The sequence below is a fragment of the Triplophysa rosa genome, linkage group LG6 (assembly GCF_024868665.1).
Source record: "Triplophysa rosa linkage group LG6, Trosa_1v2, whole genome shotgun sequence".
Taxonomy (NCBI): Eukaryota; Metazoa; Chordata; class Actinopteri; order Cypriniformes; family Nemacheilidae; genus Triplophysa; species Triplophysa rosa.
The window spans coordinates 21,660,155-21,684,496 of NC_079895.1; the positions used below are offsets into that span (position 1 = coordinate 21,660,155).

General features: G+C 41.5%; 1 protein-coding gene across 2 annotated transcripts in view; it reads left to right on the top strand.

The window, feature by feature from the left end:
* The window catches only part of fstl1b (follistatin-like 1b), an 86,127-nt gene that overhangs the window by 45,382 nt on the left and 16,403 nt on the right, over positions 1-24,342 (top strand). The window contains exons 3-8 of one of the 2 annotated variants that reach the window (XM_057335617.1): positions 2,927-3,028; positions 10,399-10,528; positions 11,225-11,257; positions 12,056-12,186; positions 13,526-13,644; positions 14,066-14,178. In XM_057335617.1, the coding sequence (XP_057191600.1) occupies positions 2,927-3,028; positions 10,399-10,528; positions 11,225-11,257; positions 12,056-12,186; positions 13,526-13,644; positions 14,066-14,178 (628 nt within the window). Of the gene's footprint in view, positions 1-2,923; positions 3,029-10,398; positions 10,529-11,224; positions 11,258-12,055; positions 12,187-13,525; positions 13,645-14,065; positions 14,179-24,342 lie in introns of both variants that reach the window. The other variant, XM_057335616.1, reaches the window with a different exon arrangement.

Genomic DNA, 24,342 nt, shown 5'->3' on the forward strand with positions numbered 1-24,342 from the left:
TTTACGTTTTGTGCGCCATATGTAACAGATGATCAGCAAATGGAGCGTGGGTGGTCTGTCTGAAACTAAGACTAATATAAAGGTATTTTATCTTAAATAAAATATATAATTACGTGTTGTTTTTTAACCAAAGTTTTTTAACCAAAAGGCCTAGCAGAATGATGTCTGCTATGCAATTGTAGAGGTCACAGTTCAGCTGAAGACTTGCATCTTTACCTCATCTCTCGTTATCTCAACTACAGTACAATTCCAAGCTCTTCTGCCTGGTTGTCATGGAAACATATCTGCGTTTTTGTTTTGATTTAGGTAAAGTGCGCTACAACATTCATTAATTTAAATGTCAGCGTGGCTTCCCTGTAGAGAAGGAGATTATGCATGAGGCCTGGTTGTGTTTTCTCTCATTTAATGTACCTCTGCTACCTCTGTTCCACAGTAGCACTCAGGACAAAACTGTTCCACTAAATATCTCATAAACTTGTAATTTGGCAGCATTGTGTCGGCAAGTCCTCTGATGACCTTTAACAGAGGTGACGATGATATAAAAAACAATGTTGGTCTGTTGAAACATACTGTAGACTGCCATTGACCATTAATGGATGTGTGTGTGTGTGTGTGTGTGTGTGTGTGTTCATGTTTGTATATCCCGGTGGGGACCTAAACCTGAATACACACCAACACATGGGGACTCGTGTCACCGTGGGGACCAAAATTGAGGTCCCCAGGGGCAAAAAAGCTAATAAATTGTACAGAACAATATTTTTTACAAATCTAAAAATGCAAAAAGTGTTCTATGATCTTTAGGTTTAGGGGTTGGGTTAGGGATAGGGGATAAAATATAAAATATACAGTGTGTGTGTGCGTGCGTACGCGTGCCTGCGTGTGTGTTTCTGTGCTGTTAAGGGTGTATTAAGAGTCAGACAGGGTGTAACCAACAATCGCATAGTTCATGGGAATGGAAAGAACAGGCAGGATTCCAGATGTGACGACACTCATCACACACACACATACTGTACACACGGTGTAGTTTAATGTGGTCAGATGCAAGGGAGTGTCTGGAGAGCAGGAGGGGTATTTCAGGAAACTCCTAAATCATTACTCTCCAGCCAAAACTTGGCAGTACGTGATTGGCCAGCTCTCTATTCACATGATTTTAGCTTTTGTGGGTATGGGGTCCTGTTGCAGGAGAACGTTAAGAGGAACACAAAGACAAAAAAGGGCAAAAGAAATAAAGAGAAAGTAGTTTGTTTACACTTGCACATAATCGAGGGGCATAGCAAATACTTGAAAGCTTTTGCGAGAGTTCATAAGGGGAAAAAAAAACAAGAAAAGCTCAGAATTTCTGTTGTATAGCTATAGACTGAACACTGTTATGGATTACAGTGAAAGTTACAGGGAAAGTTTGCTTACATTGTTATGGTTTATAAATATTTGTAATTGAGACGTTATAAAATTGTATACGATTTTGAACACATGTGACAACTTCCCCTTACAGGCATATTAGGAGATTGAATTTAGGATGCGTTTTTCTGTGCACTTACACTTACATGCTCTTTGAAGTCTGTCAGAGACATTATGTTTGGCCTATAAATCAGACTGACGTGTTATCTTTGTGTTGTGTCTGGTTGGTTTTTCAATGTCCTGTGCCATGTAGGCAGCATGTTAAACTAAAAACTGCATTTATCTCCATTCTGTTGTGCTTCATCATGCTGTGCTGTGATGGTCATGTGAGGCTTGTGTGAATGACCATTGTGTATAAACTATGCAGAGCTGCGGTCCTGTATTAAAAGAAACCTCACATCATTGCTCCATCTGGTGGTAGAAAAGAGAAACAATCAATATGTTTTTGGAATATGACTTTAAAAAATACATATTGAGTCAAAAAATAGGGCTGTTACTGTACTCATTTTTGAACAGCCTATTAAAACCTTATTAGTATATATACATATATACTTATATACTGCTGAACTTAAAAGTAAACTATGAATTGGGAAAGTTTGCTTACATTGTTATGGTTTATAAATATTTGTAATTGAGATGTTATAAAATTGTGTAAGATTTTGAACACATGTGACAACTTCCCCTTACAGGCATATTAGGAGATTGAATTTAGGATGCGTTTTTTAGGAATAAAAAGCATAAGGTTTGTTTAAATAAACTAATGTTATCATTTCACAAGTAAAAATAGTGTATTCAAACTGCTATTAGTCTGTAACCTCTGTAAGGTTATTGTGTCATTTATATTAAACTATTAAGTCACATTGTAATGCATTTGTACCTTGAGGGCCACACATTCATTATAGGATGAAAGTGTGCTGTTCCAAATATGTAGTTGCCCTAGTTTTCAAGGAGATCCTATAGTTGTCAGGGAAACTGGGGACAGGATCTCTCTGGAGCGTTTAGAAAGTGAAGAGAGTTTGGCCATTTTTAGAGAGAGTTATCAATCTTCCATCCCCAGACACAGAAAAAAGTGTGTGTGTTTTTATAAGACAGAGAGAGACAGTATGTTTTTGGTAAAAGTAAAAATTGGGCTTGCTTTGGTTTTTTGTTTCGAGTGGTTTTCAGTTTAGTGGTTTCACAATCAATTTAATAGAGACGTGAAACCACAAATTATACAAACATTAATTTGGGTTTGGGTTCAATTTTTGTGACTAATATAAACTCAGAAGTTGTGTTTGTACATATTTAATTTAAAATTTATGTCAGATGATGTTTGATATCCCACATACAAATAGCAAACTTTTCTGTTGAGTTGAGGTGGATGCTGATTAGTTAACTCACCACCCTCTGGTGGTGAGAATCTGTAGGTGCATATTTGGACCTGTTCTGACATTTACAGTACAGCTGTACTGTGTCTCTTTGTGTTTTGTTCATATTGTTGATCTGTGTGATGTTTATTTCTATATATATTTTGTGTGTTTGTCAGCAGGAGGCACAGAGCAAATCAAGGGTGTGTGCTAATGTGTTCTGTGGTGCTGGAAGAGAGTGTGCAGTGAATGAGAAGGGAGAGCCCAGCTGTCTTTGTATTGAGGTGAGTGAAACAGTACATACAGAGCCGTCGTAAGGCTGCGCCAGGTGTGCGCCTGTGCGGCCGCACACAGGGCCTCGCGCCTGACCTGAAAAAAATCATGTTAGTGTTTTTTTGTTTGTTTGTTTCTCACCCGGCAAAATAAAATTTCTAATGTGTCTTCCTCTATCTATAATTTCATAACACATGAAAAAAATTATAACGTTGTATTATTAATTTCGATATGTCCTTATGTACGTGCTGCGTGCTCGATCCATGGCGTGCTTCTTCTATGTACGTAGCTGCTCACTCTGAGGAAGAATAAAAAATGTCGGCTGCAGCACGAGTCAGGGGGCGAAAAAAAGGAAAGGAAAGAAAAAGAAAGAAGAGTTTCAGAAAAAACTAAGAGGATCATTCGATACATTTGTGAAAGCTAACGTTAGCCACCATGAAGATTCTACGATCAACACTTCTGTTGTTGCTACCGTCGAGCCGCGAGAAGACATAGTTCAGGGTGAGTAAGTTAATAAGTGCTCGTTGAAAACATTTATAAAAAGGTTTGAAATTTTTCGTTAAATTGAACCACGCAGTTCTTTTCTTAAAACTTCTTAGGAACTTACGCGTTAAAAAGTTTGCCATCTAAAAAGGTTTAAAAGTTAAAAAAACTGTCAACAAATGTCATTTTGTCAATGTCAAATGTTTGAACATCTGAATAATATATATGAATATAGCCTAAATATTGAATTGTTCAGTGAGTTGTAAGGAATTTAATCAGACTTCAACATGTCAAAATAAAGTGACAGCTGACTTGAGCCAGGAGGTAATGATTTACTGTTACTGTGTTAATCCATCTGATTTGTCCATTTCAGTATATAGTTCATTTGAATGATTGAATGTTAAAGTTTCCGTTTTTAATAATGCTGTTAAACTGACTGAACGAAGAGGCGCGAAGGCATTACTGATCAAATAAGAGACCCTGGTTATCTGCGCGTGGTTATCTCTCCCCCATCTGGATAAATCAAATGGATGTGTAAAGTAAAGGTTTACCCTCTTTAATCTAATGCTGTTAAATTTATGCAAATTTTTTGCTGAAATATCCACAGCATTAACAGCAAAGAGCGCGGATTATCTGTCCATCAGATGCATGTGAAAGTTGCGATCGTTGGAATAGCGATAAACTCAAGTTTTTTTTTTTAGAAAATCATAATAAAACTTACGCAAAAACCATTCTCTCCTCCAGAGGGCCTCGCACCCCCCTTGCGACGGCCCTGAGTTCATATATACATTAAAGAGATGAAAATGAAAATTCTGTGATCATTTACTCATCAATTGTTACAAACCTGTATTAATATCTTTGTTCTGCTGAACACAAAGGAAAATTATTTGGAAGAATGTCAGTAACCAAACAGATCTCATCCTCCATTTACTCCCATGGTATTTATTTTCCCTACTCTGGCAATAAATGGAGAATGAGATCTGTTTGGTTACAAACATTCTTCTAAATCTTCCTTTGTGTTCAGGAGAACAAAGATATTTTTACAGGTTTAGAACAACCCGAGGGTGAGTGAATGATGACACAATTTTAATTTCTGGGTGAACTGAAATATTATTCTTTTAAAAATATGCATAGTTACTTTCTATTACTTTCTATGAATTGTAAACATTTTATAGAGATTGCTCTCATGAAAGTCTCTGAAAGTTTATGGGTGAAACTATTTAAAGCTGAGAAATTGAGAATAACTAAATATCCATATTACTATAGATATTTCCATTTTCCTGTGACTTTTCAGGCCTGAAAATCACTGTTTTACAGTTTCAAGTTATGTTTACCTTAAGCAACTTTACAGTATTTTAATTATAAGTAAACTTTTTTCAAGAACAATGTTGTTTAAAAAAAGTTAAACACTTCTATTCAATAGCCATACAGTATGTGTGGGATTAAGGTCAAACAGCCTGGTTGTGTGAGATGTATAGACCTTGTTGTATGTCTCCTACTCAGCTCAGCAGATTATATACTTCGAAGCCCTTACCAGCAGACCAGATGTTGCCAGCTGGTAAATCATGAAATTATCAAAAATGACCAGCACAATATGTAACCGGTACATCATGTGTTAGCTGGGACAGTACAGGCAAAATCAGGGTCATGGGATTCTCAGCTGCAAGGGCTAGCAAACCATATACCCAAACGGGTTGAAGTATCTGCTAAATTCATATACAGACGTGCTCAAATTTGTTTGTACCCTTACAGCTCATTGAAATAATGCTTCATTCCTCCTGAAGAGTGATGAAATTAAAAGCTATTGTATCATGTATACTTGCATGCCTTTGGTATGTCATAGAATAAAGCAAAGAAGCCGTGGAAAGAGATGAATTATTGCTCATTCTACAAAGATATTCTTAAATGGCCTGGACACATTTGTTGGTACCCCTCAGAAAAAATAATACATAATTGGATTATAGTGTTATTTCAAACTATTTTTTTTCTTTAATTAGTATCACACATGTTAGGGCTGTGCAATTAATCGAAAATAATTGTAATCGTCAATTTTGGCCTTCAACAATTACAAAAACAATATAATCGACGTAAAACGATTATTGTGCCGCATTACATTTTGCCAGGATCATCTCTTTTCTCGTGGTATAAATCCACAGCGCACCCCATTCCTTTACAGTTGTTCAGCTGTGCTATTTCTTTACATTTATTTTTCAGTTGAATTCACAGTTTAAAAGCCAAGTTTTTTTATTTTTCTATGTTGTTTTAAAACTTAGTGAGTTAACATGTTATATAATCGGGATCTCAATATTGGCCAAAATAATCGTGATTATGATTTTTGTCATAATCGAGCAGCCCTAACACATGTATCCAATCTTGTAATCAGTCATTCAGCCTATTTAAACGGAGAAAAGTAGTCACTGTTTGGTATCATTGTGTGCACTACACTGAACATGGACCAGAGAAAGCAAAGGATAGAGTTGTCTGAGGAGCTCAGACAGAAAATAATAGACAAGCATGGTAAAGGTAAAGGCTACAAGACCATCTCCATGCAGCTCGATGTTCCTGTGACAACAGTTGCAAATATTATTAAGAAGTTTAAGCTTCGTGGAATTGTAGCCAACCTCCCTGGGTGCTGCCGCAAGAGGAAAATCGACCCCAGATTGAACAGAAGGATGGTGATAATGGTAGAAAAAGAACTGCCCAAGAGATACAAGCTGAACTCCAAGGTGAAGGTACGTCAGTTTCTGATCGCACCATCCATCGCTTTTTGAGCAAAAGTGGGCTCCATGGAAAAAGACCCAGGAGGACTCCACTTTTGAAAGAAAAACATAAAGGGCCCTATTGTACACCCGGCGCAGCGCAAGTGTTTTTGCCAGTTTCCGCCCGACGCAGTTCTCATTTTCCCGTCCTGCGCCGCGTTGTTTAAATAGCAAATGCATTTGTGCGCCCATGGGCGTGTTGGTCAAAAAAAGAGGTGTGCTCAGGCACATTGTTGGCACGTTGCTATTTTGAGGAACTGAAAATAGACTGCGCCATAGACCAACTCAAACCTAGTCTAAAGTCAATGGCGCAATATTTTTTTGTTTAAGTAACGAGCGCATTATTAGAAAATGCGCCTCTGGGCGGGTCCACGCTTTCACTTTCACTTTCAAGCGCAGCAGCACACAAACATGCCAAATATAAAAAATAAATGGATTACAATGTAAAAGATTATTATTGTGTACATAAAGATAAAAATCCGGCTCGTCATGTAGATGAAATGCTCGCGTGCTTTAACCTCACGCACGAGAAGATGCGTTTCCTCTAGAGAAGCGTCCAGTATTTGCTCTTGCAAATTCCGTCGTGTAAGTAGCGAATCCGCCATGGCGCGAGCGCAACTGGCTCTTAAAGAGCAGGTTTAAAGGTTTTTGTAAGTGTCCTAATGTTGTATTAGAGTCCCCAACAACATGTTCAAATGCATCAAAGGTAAAAAAAAACGGTGCTATTTTCTTAAAATAAGCATTTAGTATCTATCCATTTCTCAAAGATCCCTAAACGATTCCTCCGAAGCCGTTCAAATTTTCCGCTTCTCTAAGCTCCTCCCTACCGCGAGTCTACTGTGCTCCGATTGGCAAACTGGCCCAATCAGTTGTGATTGGTCTTTCTTCATACACTGCGTGTCAGAAACGAAACGCCCATATGCCCTTTTCACAATGACGTCACTTAACTTCCGCCTTTTTGCAAAGCAGTGTATCATAACATCCGTCTTGCAACAAACAAGAAGAACAAGAAGAAGAAGAACTTCCGTTTTGCCGTCGCGCTGGAATTTAACAACAGTGAGAAAAAAACTGACAGAACACGTATTCAAGTACTTATCCTAGCACCTTCGCTAACACAAAAAGAAAACAAAACACTTACCTTCATAATCAAACAGGTACTGTTCAACGAAGAATTTGTATCCTTTCTCTAGCTTTGATCTTGTCGTTAGCGAAAATTTGTCTGCAAGACGTTGTACATCATACGTATTTGTGGCAGATGTGCAAGCCACTTGGTAAACTCCATTCTGAGGCGCTAGCGGAAGTAACTTCTTCTTCTTCTTGAGTTTTACTGGCGGTTGGCAAATCAGCTTATAGGTGCATTACCGCCACCTTATGAACTGGAGTGCTAGCGGAAGTAATGATACACTGCTTCGCGGCAGAACGGAAGATGCGTGACGTCATTTGAAAAGGGCGTATTACCACAGTTCTTATCTCAGGAAGGTTTTTGTAAGCAAAGACACTGTGTGTAAAAATGGCATCAGTATTACCATATCACAAGTTTTATCTTCATAAACTTATCTTCATAAACCACACAGACTATTGTTTTCTGTTGTTCTTTTTTCGTCATAGCTGTGGAAGAACAACAACGGCTCTATCCAAAAGTTGATCATTACTTTGATTACACAGAGAGGAGTAACTGAGCAAGTTAGCGAGAGCTTCCAAAGATAATGCACACACCTTTACATAATAAAATGATATAGTGCTGTAGTCCGTTTTTAAAATAATGACAAGCAAACCGTTTTGTTTGAAGGGGATCGTGACCATAGCTAAACTTTGCACACTTGACAAAACCATAATGTGAGACACTTTAGCATAGTGCTACCGTGACTAAACGATAAAGGGATACAGTTTGTACAATACTACGACATGTAGAACGACAACAGTCTACAATAACTGCCACATTATTAGGTAAGAGTTGTATTATTAAAACTGTAACACTGTTAACTTATACGTTGTTTACCTGGAAACCTACAGCTGTACTAAATATACAACACGAATTAGCACAATTACTTTAACGTATATAGTAAGCAGAGATTCATGAAACCTGCTCTTTAAAGGGAATGAGAGATGAGACTCTGATTGGTTTACTGCACGTTACGCCCAAAAAACACCCATTACTCATTAAGAGAATCGGGACAACCCGTTTAGACCGTGCGCGCCGACCGTTTTCCTGTCGTTAAATTAGCAAAAGTGGATTCGGACACACCCTGAGTGCACCTGCGCCTTGCACTTTTAACCATGACCTGAGATCGTGAAAATAGGGCCCAAAAGAGCCAGACTGGAATTTGCTAAAATTCATATTGACAAGCCACAATCCTTCTGGGAGAATGTCCTTTGGACAGATGAGTCAAAACTGGAGCTTTTTTGGCAAGTCACATCAGCTCTATGTTCACCATCGAAAAAATCAAGCTTTCAAAGAAGTGAACACTATACCTACAGTGAAACATGGAGGAGGCTCGGTTATGTTTTGGGGCTGCTTTGCTGCATCTGGCACAGGGTGCCTTGAATCTGTGCAGGGCACAATGAAATCTCAAGACTATCAAGGCATTCTGGAGCGAAACGTACTGCCCAGAGTCACAAAGCTCTGTCTCAGTCGCAGGTCATGGGTCCTCCAACAGGATAATGACCCAAAACACACAGCTAAAATCACCCAAGAATGGATAAGAACAAAACATTGGACTATTCTGAAGTGGCCTGAGACAGCTGGAGCAGTTTGCTCAGGAAAAGTGGGCCAAACTACCTGTTAACAGGTGCAGAATTCTCATTGAGAGCTACAGAAAACGTTTGCTTGCAGTGATTGCCTCTAAAGGTTGTGCAACAAAATATTAGGTTAGGGGTCCCATTAGGGCTGTGCCGATAAACGATATCATATCGAATCGCGATAGAATGTATTTCAAAAACGATGATAAGCTATTGGCATTTTGACTCGATATGGATTAATCTTACAGTCTAACAGAACGCAGAAATAAACGCAACAACAGTCAGTCAGCATGCAGCTTTTATCATGCGCGTCAATGTACAAAGTCCATTTCATACTGCACTTGCCAAAGAAAACTCAACACGAGGAGGAAAACATTACTGGAAGCGGAAACAAAGGTGAAACTAACCTCGAGTTGTCATCACGCGGTTTATCAAGTGTCTTATTTTTTTCGCAATCGCCGGTTAAACAAAACAAACTTGAGGCACAATTGCAAGCGAGTTACTTCGAAACTCAAGCACAAACGTTATTATATCCATCGTTAACATATCTGCTAACATGAGCTGGTGCTTATGAAACAAACCAGCGCTGCCATGTACAGATTAGAGATGTAATGAAGTGAGTTTGTGTGCACATTAAAGTATTAAACCTTGTATGTAAGATGCTTGCATGATTAAAGAAATGTACTACAGTTTATGTGAGATGTCTTTAAGGTTCACTGAATGCATTGAATGAATCCCACTACTCGAGCAAGACATTATTGCAGCGTTATGTATGTGCGCAGGTGCTGAGCCAATAGTGTTCGAATGTACACAATAACGGAGCCCTTTCATTGGTTGAATGTACTGAAGGAACACTCCCTTTACTTAACGAGTCAATGGAGTCAAAATGAGACTGAATGAACTGGTACATGTTGTTTATGGCCTAATATCCTCTGTGTTGCAACAGTGCATTAATTTAATTGAATTTTAACTGGTTAAAGGTTAACTTTTGTTAATAAACTGTATTTAAAATAGATTCTTTTAAATACAGTTTTTTTATTAAATATATATCGAAATAAATATCGTTATCGATCAATATAGAAAAAAACTATTGAGTTTACTTTTTTGCCATATCGCCCAGCCCTAGGTCCCATCATTTTTGTCCATGACATTTTCATTTGTTTTATTATTTACAATATTATGTTGAATAAAAAATCAATAGCAAAGTCTGATTTCTATTAAATATGGAATTACAATGGTGGTTGCCAATTACTTTTGTCAGTTTCAAGTTATTTCAGAGAAAATTGTGCATTCTTCGTTTTTTGTGGAGGATTTCCAACAAATTTGAGCACGTCTGTATGTGAATGTACTTTCACAGACTTGTATTGTTCATCTGCATTTTCTCCCACTGTCTCCCGCAGCAATGCAAGCCTCATAAGCGTTCTGTATGCGGCAGTAATGGAAAGACTTACCGCAACCACTGCGAGCTGCACCGTGACGCCTGCCTCACTGGACTCAAGATCCAAGTGGCTCATGATGGACACTGCAGAGGTGTGCGGACACAAGAACACAGCCATACAAGAACACCTATACTCTAAAAAATGCAGGGTTGTTTAAACCTATGGTTGGGACAAATATGATTATGAACACTCAATAAACCATTTTGTAGTTTAATTTCTTATGTAAAAATTAACAGTTCATGATTTCATATTTTACTTAACAATGGATTTAAACAAGCATTGATTAGCAGACATTGCATTAGTATAGTTAAAGTAAAACTATACAAGAGCTTTAGCAGCATCACATGTTCAAGGAAAATAAAATAACGTATTTAACTATTACGAACCATCTACTTGCATAAACCTTTATAGAGACAGTTAAGCTTGACTGGATGCGACAGGTTGTAGGCTGTTGAGATTTATCAAGCTGTAGTTCACACAGTTCTTCTCATCAGTGGATCATCTTCTGTAACTTTCACCTGATAGGCTTATTACCATCTCAGCAGAGTGTTGGAGCATTAGACAAGAAACATATGGTCAAATTCAGGTCCCAGTCAGATATCAGGCTGTTCTCACATCATTGTGCTTTATTATAACATGATTTGATAAGACATGATAACGTCATATCTCAATTTCATGTAAAGAGGTGCTCAAGTGATAACCTGTGAAAGCCTTATCTATAATCATATACAGCGTGTTCACCTGTGAAACCACACAGCACTTACATTCTTATCTTTGTTTCTTTTAGAGAAGAAACAGGAGAAGGCAGCAGCCAGTCCAGGTAAGTGTGATTATGACAGCAAGCACAGCGCCAGACTTTAGGACTCTACTTATCGGCCCACTGTAGAGATTAGCTTCGATTTAATTAGTAACATACTGTTTATAAGGTATCATGTGCTATATGTAGCTATATATGGGTCATTCTACAGAAATGGCGCAAATTCAGATTTATTCTGCGTGAGGTTGATTTTTTTTATCTTTTCTTTCCGTGTTTATTCTATATTGCTTTGTATCTGACATTTATAAATTTACCATGGTTACACTGAAATCTTTTTATGCATTAAATTAGCAATTCATAGAAAACAAGTATTTCCCATTTATGTTTATTCAGCATGAAATGAGCAGAAAAATCCTGTCAGTTAAATTTCATAAGAACTGACAAGGCACATTAGGATGAGGTGTTTTAAAAAATATGAATGATCATTTAGTTGTTTATTTTGTAAGTGAAATTTAAAGTTTTAGAACGAGGGTCATATGCCACTCAATTGAGTAGAACATTAACCACTATATTTAAAAATATGTAAAGTTATTACATGAAAGTTTTAATCTTTATATTGTCTTTTATAGATATAAACCTGATTTTTGTAAATATGTGTCAGTTGTCTATGTCTTTTTTTAAAAACATTTACAGGGGAACAGCATTTTGCAGCACTTCTATAGAATGACTCATATATACTACAATACATATGTACAATATACAGTATATTCCTCTTTAAATTGTCCTCTGCAATATAGCAATCTATCCGGAAATGTAATAATTAAAGGATTTTATGTGTTTTTGTGTGTGTTGTGGATAAAGTTGTGTGTTACGTTGCTGATCGTAATGAGTTGCGCAGACGTGTTATCGACTGGCTGCAAACAGAGGTTGTTCCAGATGGCTGGTTCACTAAGGGCTCTAACTTTACTGATATCCTCCTCAAGTACTTCAAGGTGTGTGCACGGCTTTCATTTATTACATTTTTTAAATAACTTTCACATAGAATCACATTTCTTTTCACATTTGAGGCTGCTGTTTTATCAGATTAAGCATATTCATTCCTTTTTGAGTGAAACAACAGGTGTCTATGATGGCATTAGTCTGATTTAGTCCTTTTAGCCTCAGAGATTTCTGTAAATTGCCCTCCAACAGGGAATATCAGTGGCCTCCTGCTGCTCTTTAAAGTGCCTTCGGGATGCGGCACATCATTTTTCTGACAGCCGCCTAAGGCATGTGAAAGACAACTATAAATGACTTATGTTTTCACAGCAGCAGTTAAAAACTCTTTTGATTGATCAGTCTATTTCAATGGTAACTCATTTCTGCACTCATCACATCATTGTGAAGCTCAGACAGCTAAAGAATAAGACTTTGATTGCCATGACCACAGTCCAGACCGCTTGCCCTTATCATTTCAAAAATGTTTAAGAGATATGTCCTCTCCATGGGTTCTAGAGGAGAGGACCTATTATTGTTTAGAATTTTTGTAGTTTGTATTCCAATTTTACCCTTAGGAAAGATAATGATGTTTGTACTATAGTAAGACATGTCTCTTCCATGTTTTAGCAGACTAATTACTGTTAACATTGACAATTTTACCACAAATATTCATGATATACTGTAGTCATATCTGTTAATCATGCATGCATGTATGGATATGTATATAGCATTTTCTCTGTTTTAGGTCTATGTCTCCGCAACTTTATCTGCTTCTACAATAGTAGCTTTTCTCTTACTGTTCTCTACTGGACCCTACACATCTTTGGACGACTCAGTAGATAGCTGAAGTGATCAGAGTTATCTTGCTCAGAGCAAACTTTACTACAGCACCTACACAGAGACAAAATAATCTGACTGTTCAGAGTCTGGCCCTGACATTTCCCAAATCCCCCCACAACACAGACACACAATTTCTTGTCTCTTTCCTGAGATAAAGTAAAAATAAGATTTGACTGACACATTTATGAGTATTGCGTGAATATTCATACAACTTTGTAACTGCATTTCAAAACATGGAACACTTCTTAAAATCGACACAAAATAAGTTAAATCTATTACAAATTTTGGTAATAGGGTAACAAAAACCGCAAACCTCATTTAAAATAAGAAGCACTCACTCATCTAGTATAATGTGTATGTGGTGTAACTTTTTGAAGAGCTTATGATCTTATTTTGGACAGTATTCTAAGAAAGTGCCAGCATAACAACATAGGTTCTTGTTTTAATATCTGATCTAAACAATAGGGGCAATATATTTTTGTGTTTTCAGTATACTGTTTTGCTTCCTTATAGAATTATGATAATGGCGACTCTCAGCTGGATTCTGCCGAGCTGCTCAAGTTCATCCAGCACAATGAGACCGCCGTACAGATGAACTCTTTCGTTGAGGAGGAGAACAACCGCTTGCTCAGGTTATACACAACATGAGTATAAAAATGTATTTTCTTTTTTTGTGTGTGAACTATTGCATGCATTAGTTTTGCTTATAGGTGTGTAGAAATAATAAGCAAGTAATAATCAGATCTCTTTCACACAAAGAGTTCTTCCTGTTTCGCAGAGGTGATGAGAGTCTGTTGAGCATGATAGGAAAAACCTCCATCCACAAACACTGATAAAAACAGGCAAACATTCCACTGCACAAATATGTCCTGCCTATCTGGATACCTGGGTTGCCTATTAAAATAACAAACGAGACTCTTGTATGTTTAACCATAAAATCGTTTAACATGAAAACAGAACAGCTGTTCTCTGCTGGATTACCTCTGAAATGAAAAGCTTGAACGGAATGAACAAATAAGTAAATATTTAATAATAACTGCATGTGTTTTTTAGGAGTCTTTGTCTGGATGCACTTATTGAGCTCTCAGATGAGAATGCTGACTGGAAGCTAAGCTTTGATGAGTTCCTCAACTGTCTGAAACCAGGCTTCAACCCACCTGAGAAGAGTAAGTCAATCATTTATATATCAAGACTGCATAGGATTTGTTCAGGCAAGCTTATCCGATTCCATTCCTAAATTTATAATGAATCTGTAAAAAACAAATATATACACATATATACAGCACATATACAATATATTTTTTATTTTAAAGCTGCAGTCCTTAACTTTGCCTCTTTGTCGCCATCTCAGTTTGAAACATAAAAAGTCAGTTACATGCAGAGTTATTTTCTTTACGTGGGTTGTGCTTCGGCTCTGCGCGTAAGAATCCAAGCTCTGTGCTAAATGACTGACTGCTCACACCGCATCAGAGTGCCTGATGTAGACGAAATAATATGAAAAAACCGCCTATCTTACGTCCTACAAGTAATATATCTGAAACATGTTGTCTGAACACATACAATATCTGCCGCTTTTGTTCTGACTACATGAAACAACTTTTAAAAAATAAATCACGATGGTGACGTCTTACCTGTTAATGCAATCCTTTCAGATGTCGGAGCCAACTCTCAAAATCCCTGTCGATATTAGCTTTTGCTTTAGCATGAAACTGTCACTTTAGCTCTCCGGAGCGCGAGGTTACTTTGTTATTAACAACAGATGATTCCCCAGATGTAATCAGCGTCAGAACTTAATAAATTAAGATGTTTACATGACATTTCCCAGATGATTGCTTTTAAACACAGCCATCTAGATGATGATTTAAATTCGAAGCGACTGTTATAAGGATGAGCATCACTCTGTCACCCGCAGCAGTGCCGCTGCAGCGCCATCCACACACGTGGTATCCACGTGATAAACTAGATGTTGTGGTGATGTAGAGACGCAAAGAGGGACTTCTGAAATTTCCTGCATGGGGTGACCCGACAGTGCAAATTATAAATCATTATTATAAGATTACCGTTGTGAATCAGGGTAAGATAAGACAATCGTTTTGAACACTGATCTGTCTATGTATTTACTCAATAATTGATTTTTGATTATTTTTACCCCAAAATTATCGCGGATTGTTGCTTTAAAGGTCTAGATAGGAATTTATAGCGGCGAGTTTGAGAATTGTAACCAACCTCTCAGTCCAAACACGACAGTGGCCACCACAGTACAAAAAGATGTCATCGGCTGAGACAGCGTGTCTTCTCATGTTGACGCAGGGAAGAGATCATGCGGGCATTAGAAAGACTGTAGAAAGAGCGATGTCTTATATTTATTACATACAATAAAGGGTCTGTGGATTTTTAGTATAACCACAGGGTAGAGGAAGAGGAAACACGCTTTGTAGAGTTGTTTGTCCGGCTACTGTACAAAACATGACGGCGAATTCAACGTATGTAGGCCCGTTCTGTATGAAATAGCTTATTCTAAGATAATACAAACATAACGGATCATTACGTAAGGTCTTTATACACCTCTGAAGAAATAGTTTTGTATATTATATTGCATTTCTGTCAATAGATCCTCCTAAAAATCCCACATTGCTCCTTTAAGTTTTTAGAAATAAATGTCAAATTGAACTTTATCATAATGTACATGGTTACAACATCATTACACATCATCATTAGTTTTCACATTACTAGTCTTCCACTGAATGTTCCTCAGGCTGAGAGAGAGGGAAAGCATGCAGAACTAGTTGAAAGTTCAATTGGAGGGATCGCTCTAAAATCACATTCTAACTCAGAACACAGACTCGTGGGTCTGCAGAGAGGACAGTTAGTTATAACATACTAGTGTACATAGCTGCATTTTTATTACATGTACATTACACATTGCATTACTCTTGTAAAGACTTTTTTAAAGGACATTTTAAAACTTGACTTAACAGGTTCTTCACAGTGATGCCATATAACCATTTTTTGTTACACAAAGAACCATTCAGTCAGATGTTCTTTAAAGTAGGGCTGTGCAATTAATCGTAATCGTCGATTTTGGCCTTCATCGATTACAAAAACAAAATAATCAAAGTAAAACGATTATTGTGCCGCATTCCATTTTGCAAGGATCCTCGCTTTTCTTTTGGTATAAATCCACAGTGCACCCTTAACGTTACGAACATGCTAATTAGCACTAGTGCTGGGCGATATACCGGTTCATACCGAATACCGGTGTGTATTTTTGTTATGATATGATTTTTTTATATACCGCATTACCGGTTTACATATTTATTTCCCGTCGCAATGGGAGCGCGCACCTCGCGGCTGAACAGCAGCACAAGTGTAACAATTGCAAGTTTGCATTACATTATGTTAAATATACTCACGAACAAACATTTTCAAAAAACGATTGTGTTCCCCTCACATCTGCTCAATATAAGAATATAATATGATGTGGTTTTAGTTTGAACTGTTTTTGTTGCTGTTACTTATAGGCCATGATTAAAACATGCACACAAATATTGCATCCAGTATTTGTGCCTTTTCATGATATTAAATTAAAAGGGATATTGTCTTTTTAATTGTATTTTATATTCCTTAATGCGTTACTTTACCCAAAAATTGCTACTAATTTACTCACCCACAGTCCCCCAGTACATCGAGATGTGGGTGACATTGTTTTTTCAAGAAGATATTTATGAAGATATTTGGTTGAATTAATTAAAAATCAATAAAAGTAAAAAACGTAAATACATTCAACACAAAAGTAATCCCTGCCCCGTGTGACGTTAAATAAGCGTCTTATAAAGCGAGTCAGTTGATCTGTGCAAGAAACTGAACGCTATTATCACATCTTCGGGTGAATTCCAATCGCATTCATGTGCCCCACGCACTTATAGGGCAGATCCTTTGTATAGTGCAAGTTCTGGGGGAGATGAACAGCTGTTTTTCGTAAATATGGCTGTTATACATAATGAATGCAGTAATAAAAACAACACCGTTTCCTCCTTATCTGAGACAACAGTTCACGTGGTGTACCCTTCCTACAGTTAGCCTACTTTCAAGGGCACAAAACGCGTTTTAGAACGCGACCTATCGCATGCGCAAACCGATTGCCTGTGGCTGTGCAATGCATTGCTGATTATAACGTTGTAAATAACATTAAGTTTCTTGGACTGACCGATCAAATCGCTTTATAAGACGTAAAACATTATGAGCCGCGGAATTACTTTCGTTTTAAATGTAGCAGCATTTTGGACTTTTCACGAGTTCGCCTAAGCAAATAATAATAATGGTGGCAGGGATAATGCTGATAGCAGGGGTAGGTAAGATATGCGTATTTGGCGTGCTGTCCAGGGGGCGGGCTCCGAGCTCGCCGATTCCTTCCGACCCCAGAACACTCTCCCCCTGATGGGGGCGAGTGCTCCGAGCTCAGAAACGGCCGAACCCAAAGCTTACCCCAAAAAGCGCAGAATACACGCTGGACAGCAGCCGAGTAGCGCATGCTCCTCCCAAATAGCGAGAATTGAGGCTTCCTGGGTGATGGCTTGCGTTCGCCGTGGGGCTTGTGGGTCGTGCAGACCCAGATGGTGCGATGCTGCTGTGGTCTCCGGATGTGTGGGGATCCTGTGAGTTGGGAGTCTGCTGCGGTCGTGGGTTGAGGACTGGCTTTTGCATGGCGGCTGATGCTGTGAAGTTGGTGATGTAGGATCTGCTGGAGTGTGGGGATGGAAAATTGTTGCGAGCTCTTGCGGAGTGGATGGCGCTGAGTGGGTGGTGATGTGTATTCCCACTAGTCCTGCTAAAAGATGGCGTGGATGGAGTGTAGAGGTGTGTGTCCCCGTAATGGGTGATGTTGCTTTGGTGATCTTGAGTTCTGGAAATTGATTCTGCTGCGGCAGAATAAGGGAATACTATGGCTATGCAGCGATACTGGCTTGGGGGGCTATGAGGGGGTCTGCTGCGGCAGAGTAAGGGAAGAAGCACGGACCCCTGTGGGGCTGTCGCTGCGGCGATGCTGGCTTCGGGGGGCTATGAGGGGGTCTGCTGCGGCAAAGTAAGGGAAGAAGCACTGGCCCCTGCGGGGGCGAACGCTGCGGCGATACTGGCTTCTGTAGAATTGGTGTCTGCTGCGGCAAAGCACGAGTTGGAAGCGCTGACCCCTGCGGGCGCGGTCGCTGCGGCGATACTGGCTTCTGTAGAATTGGTGTCTGCTGCGGCAGAGCACGAGTTGGAAGCACGGGCCCCTGCGGGGGCGGTCGCTGCGGCGATACTGGCTTATGTAGAATTGGTGTCTGCTGCGGCAGAGCACGAGTTGGAAGCACGGGCCCCTGCGGGGGCGGTCGCTGCGGCGATACTGGCTTCTGTAGAATTGGTGTCTGCTGGGCAGAGCAGCGAGTTGGAAGCACGGGCCCCTGTCGGGGGCGGTCTCGCAACTGGCTTCTGGCTTGGTCGGGGAGGTAGAGAGCAGTGGTGGGGCAGTTCGGTGACGAATCTGGAGAGGTGGGTCCATTGTGAGTGTGGACTGAATTCTGGAAGTGAGGTCAATTGCTGAGTACGAGATGCGCGCGGCTCCTGTGGGTTGAACGGTGCGTCACTACTGCTGGTGGTTTGATGGAGAAGTTTGGAAGATGGTTGATGCTAGACGATTCGAGTTATGAGGGTCCGGTGTGCTTCTCTGATGAGGGCGCGTCTGTTCGGATGTAACTTTTGAAGCTTTGGATGACCATCGGCCGAGCGCTTGTATCTGGGGCTGTGAGAGGCCCTTTTGGGCAGCCGTGGTTGCTGCGCCGATGCGGAAAGAATGGCAAGAGAAGTGATCTGCTGGGATGCCGGTATGGAGCAAAAGAGATTTAAGATGTTTTTGGAACCAGAAACGTGTGGCGGGGTGATTTAAATCATCTGCGAAGAGGGGTTCGGATGGAGATTTAAATTGTGATCGTCTGAAGCGGAGGTAGGCTAGGAGGGATTGATAAGGCTGGATTGGGGAATTGAGATTGAAGATATAGATGAAATGGCCTCTCCTCGGCCTGATCGTCTTGCTTCTTGATAAAAAATGAGATGGTTTCGAATCGAGCACTGATAGATCCGAAATGGTAGGGTGAACTGAGGGATCGAAGTTGGAGTGGTGGTGATTTCCGAGCCTCTGAGAAATCCAAAGAAAGCCAGGATGAACATGGCATCGAGTGTGCGTGCGGTGTGCTTGGTGTATAGCCTCTGCGGAGGGTGGAAATGCATTTTGTTAGAATTTCTATGGTGATGGGTTGTCTGGCGTCCGGGTGGGTGGGTTGGGTTCTCTGGATGCCTTTGATGAGCATGGATGCTTGGGGGCTGGCTATGGTTGGGGAGAGTGTGTTGAAGATTAACTTGTGAAAAAACTGAATTCCACTCAGGTATCCTTTAATTGAACTGGCTTGGAGATTTTTTGTTGTGTTGAGAAAGGAGATGAATGAAGTGATGGAGAGGAGAGAAAAATCCGGGAAGGGGAGGTTCTATGAGCGGTGAAACGTTTTGAAATTCCTCCATGCTGTAAGGTAAGAAAGTAGGGTCCTGGGGGAAACGGCTTGAATGATGGAGTTGAGGGAGGCGTCTAGCATGGCTTTTAGAGGGTGGTTCACTTGAAGATTAATTCCGAATATGGAGGGACAGGCGTTGGTAGGGGATCCGCGTCCGGCGCCAGTAGCCTGAATTTCTGCCAAAATCTGCGTCCTGATGCTTGTGGAGACGGGGGGTGGTTCCAGGACCGGGGCGTTGCATGGCACCGGCATGGATGTTGCTGTAGCCAGTGAGAAACTTGGGCGTGCCTGTGGTAGAGAGAGGAGGGAGGGAATAGCGGCCGATGGAGCGGCTAACGAAGGCAGTCTCACGTTAGTGGCGGCATCCATGGCGGGAGCCTGAAGGAAGTAGGACGGGCCATACCCTTGGGTGAGGGGAGGAAAACCTAAAACCTGGGCCTGGGACGCTAACGGAGACAGCCTCGCATTAGGTGTTAACTGCGGAGCCACTGTCCAGGAGCTTGGCGTGATGTGGGGGGAGGGGTTGATAATTTGTCGAACTGCCCTTGGAGGCCGGCTCGCGTTGTCCTGGTAGTTGCGAAAATTGGAGCCGGAAACGATTCCTCCAAATCACTGAGCTGGTAGGCGGCTGGCGGCAAAAGCTGCTCCTCTGGGGCGCGGCCCAGACTTGCAGACGGCCTGCTGCGGCGGCATGGTGGTTGGGAGTCTTGCCTCGCTGTGGAGGTGGAAGGGCCTGGCTGCGCTCGAGACGAGCCGGGATCCTGGTTCGTCTCCTCTGAGGTCGAAGGCAGGGCCTCTGTCTGCAGAGAGGAGTATAGGCTGTACAGCTCTGCTTTGGTGTGCCGCCTGCTGGGGATGACGTCCCGCTTGGCCAAAGCTTTACGCAAGCCTACGACGGTCCACTTCCCGTAAGTGCTGAAGCGTACGACAATGCTGGCGAGTGAAGTTGTTGCCCGGTTGGGCGCGGCGAGGCAGTGCAGCGGCGCTTTGAAGCGCGTTGTGCGGACCGACGAAGCTGGCGGCCTCGTGGTGTAGCCTCGGGCTCCTTAGCTGCAGCCGCGCCGGGACTGGAACGCTGAAGAGCGCGCGAATGCGCAGGAGAATCTTGAGCGGTAGGGCTGTCGTTGGCGACTGATGTCGGTGTCTCTGACATGTTGCAATGCTGCATTACTGTAGAGAAGGTGCATGTACACTGCGTTCCAAATTATTATGCAAATTGGATTTAAGTGTCGTAAACATTTAATTTTATATTGTTCAATTAAACTTATGGATGGTATTGTGTCTCAGTGCTCTTTGGATCACTGAAATCAATCTCAGACACCTGTGATAAGTAGTTTGCCAGGTGAGCCCAATTAAAGGAAAACTACTTAAGAAGGACGTTCCACATTATTAAGCAGGCCACAGGTTTCAAGCAATATGGGAAAGAAAAAGGATCTGTCTGCTGCCGAAAAGCGTCAAATAGTGCAATGTCTTGGACAAGGTATGAAAACATTAGATATTTCACGAAAACTTAAGCGAGATCATCGTACTGTGAAGAGATTTGTGGCTGATTCAGAGCACAGAAGGGTTCGTGCAGATAAAGGCAGAATGAGGAAGGTTTCTTCCAGACAAATTCATCGGATTAAGAGAGCAGCTGCAAAAATGCCATTGCAAAGCAGCAAACAGGTATTTGAAGCTGCTGGTGCCTCGGGAGTCCCGAAAACCTCAAGGTGTAGGATCCTCCAGATGCTTGCAGTTGTGCATAAACCTACTATTCGGCCACCCCTAACCAATGCTCACAAGCAGAAACGGTTGCAGTGGGCCCACACATACATGAAGACTAATTTTCAAACAGTCTTGTTTACTGATGAGTGCCGTGCAACCCTGGATGGTCCAGATGGATGGAGTAGTGGATGGTTGGTGGATGGCCACCATGTCCCAACAAGGCTGCGACGTCAGCAAGGAGGTGGCGGAGTCATGTTTTGGGCTGGAATCATGGGGAGACAGCTGGTGGGCCCCTTTAGGGTCCCTGAAGGTGTGAAAATGAACTCTGCAAGGTATGTAGAGTTTCTGACTGAGCACTTTCTTCCATGGTACAAAAAGAAGAACCATGCCTTCCGTAGCAAAATCATCTTCATGCATGACAATGCACCATCTCATGCTGCAAAGAATACCTCTGTGTCATTGGCTGCTATGGGCATAAAAGGAGAGAAACTCATGGTGTGGCCACCATCCTCCCCTGACCTCAACCCTATTGAGAACCTTTGGAGCATCCTCAAGCGAAAGATCTATGATGGTGGGAGGCAGTTAGCATCAAAACAGCAGCTCTGGGAGGCTATTCTGACATCCTGCAAAGAAATTCAATCAGAAACTATCCAAAAACTCACAAGTTCAATGGATGCAAGAATTGTGAAGGTGATATCAAAGAAGGGGTCCTATGTTAACATGTAACTTGCCCTGTTAGGATGTTTTTGATTGAAATAGCTTTTGATTTCAGTAAATATGACCTCCTAATGCTGCAAATTCAACAAATGACCATTTTCAGTTTTTTACAACCTATGAAATGTTTTCAAACTCTGTTGTGCATAATAATTTGGAACAGTGCATTTTGAGTTTTTCATTTTTTAAATAAATACTGTTGTCAGTGGGAGGTTTGTTCAATAAAATTCCAAATGTACCCTAACTGTTGATTACTTGAAAATTATACTGACTGTCATTTGCATCGACAAATTAGGAAAACCAGAGAAAGATATCATTTGCATAATAATTTGGAACGCAGTGTAAGAATTCTGGTCTTATTTATGCGGAGGCTCGCTTGAGCTGATGAAAATCGTGATTGCTGGTAGCGAACCAGCCGAGTTTGATTATGAGCTCCGGCTTCACCTGAACTTTGTTAATGAAACTCGTTTGGATAGATGACGTGGTTGCAAATGGTGAACCGGCCGAGTTTGACTATGTGCTCTGGCTTCTCCCGAACTTTGTTAATAAAACATAATTTAAAGATGTGGCGTCTCAGGAGGACGTACATTTAAAGCACACCGTTCTTAAAGTCTCTCCACTTATTTGAAATGTTAAGGCGGGCCAGGTAAATATGATTGACGGGCTGCATTTGGCCCGCGGGCTGCCAGTTGACTAGCCCTGCTCTATATGCTATGATGAGAAATAAGGGTCAGTAGAGGAAGGAGAATTGACAGCGTGATGCGATCGCTTTCCTCTCACATATCTAATTTATGCCTTTGTTTTATGATTAAAAAATATGATTTCAGGAAATCATGATGCCATTGTGACTATGTAAAACACAACAGACATCACATGCATGTTTTAATGGTATAATTGTTACCATTTTGTTTTCAACTATTCATTTTTGGGTGGATGCTCCCAACTCTTGAAGTTGGGAGCACCAGTGCTTCCAAGGAAAAAAGTTCATTTCGAGCCCTGTTCTTTATTTATTTGCTTAAATATTATGTATGCAAGTTTCCTTCGCATGCTATTCAGTTGTTAAAGAATTCTAAACATTGCAGTTATTATAGGGGATACTGTCACTGTAACGAGGTTCAGTAATTCCGGAAGAAAGGGGTCGGCGTGGCTGGGAAAACCTAGGTAGGAGTTTATTAAATAACAAATCTTTAATGGTGCTGCTGCACCTCAACAAAAATGACACTCAACACTTCTTCAGTAAGCACTTGCAATATTCCAGTCCTGGACGCAACGTCTCAGCGGCTTTCTCTCACGGTTCCCAGCCGGTCTCTCTCATTCTCCTGTCTCCGGTTGACCGGCTTTTAACCGTCTCCTCGCCAATTACTACAATGAGAAGCAAGTGTTTTTAATATGCGCTTGATCTGCTTACTCACCGTTCTTCTCCCGCCTCTCTCTCTCTGTGCAGACCGTGCCGAACCACGCCCCCCTTGCCATATACCCCCACTGCCCGACTCAGACCGGGGAACCATCCGGCCTGCAGCCTCCTCCCCCCCCCCTCCTGGAGAGAAAGTCGGCCACCGCCATCTGCGTCCCCTGCCTGTGGACCACCTGGAACTTGAAGGGTTGTAGCGCGAGATGCCAACGGGTGATCCGCGCGTTGGTATCCTTCATGCGGTGGAGCCACTGCAGGGGCGCGTGGTCCGAACAGAGCGTGAATTCGCGCCCCAGGAGATAATAGCGGAGGGTGAGGACGGCCCACCGGATCGCCAGACACTCCTTCTCAATGGTGCTGTACCTCGTCTCTCTCCAGGAGAGCTTCCGACTGATGAACAGCACCAGCCGCTCCTCACCCTCTATCTCCTGGGACAGGACCGCCCCCACGCCTCTGTCCGACGCATAGGTCTGCAACAGAAAGGGAAGAGAAAAGTCGGGAGAGTGCAATAACGGCCCGCCACACAGAGCAGCCTTCACCTGGGTGAACACCTGCTGGCACTGCTCCGTCCATTGGACGGTATCTGGCGCCCCCTTTTTAGTGAGGTCAGTCAGCGGGCTGGTGAGGTCCGAATAATTAGATACAAACCTTCTGTAGTATCCCGCCAGCCCCAGGAACTGCCTCACCTCCTTTTTGGTCTTGGGTCTCGGTGAGGTCGCAATCGCAGCCGTTTTATCAATTTGGGGACGCACCTCCCCGTGACCCAAGTGGAAGCCCAGATACCTTACCTCTACACGCCCAACCGCACATTTCTTCGGGTTAGCCGTCAGCCCGGCCCCTCTCAGCGAACTCAGATCCGCCCGCAAGTGCTGCATATGCCGCTGCCAATCGTTACTGTATATGATGATATCATCTAAGTACGCTGCAGCATATGCAGCGTGAGGCCGGAGCAGGCGATC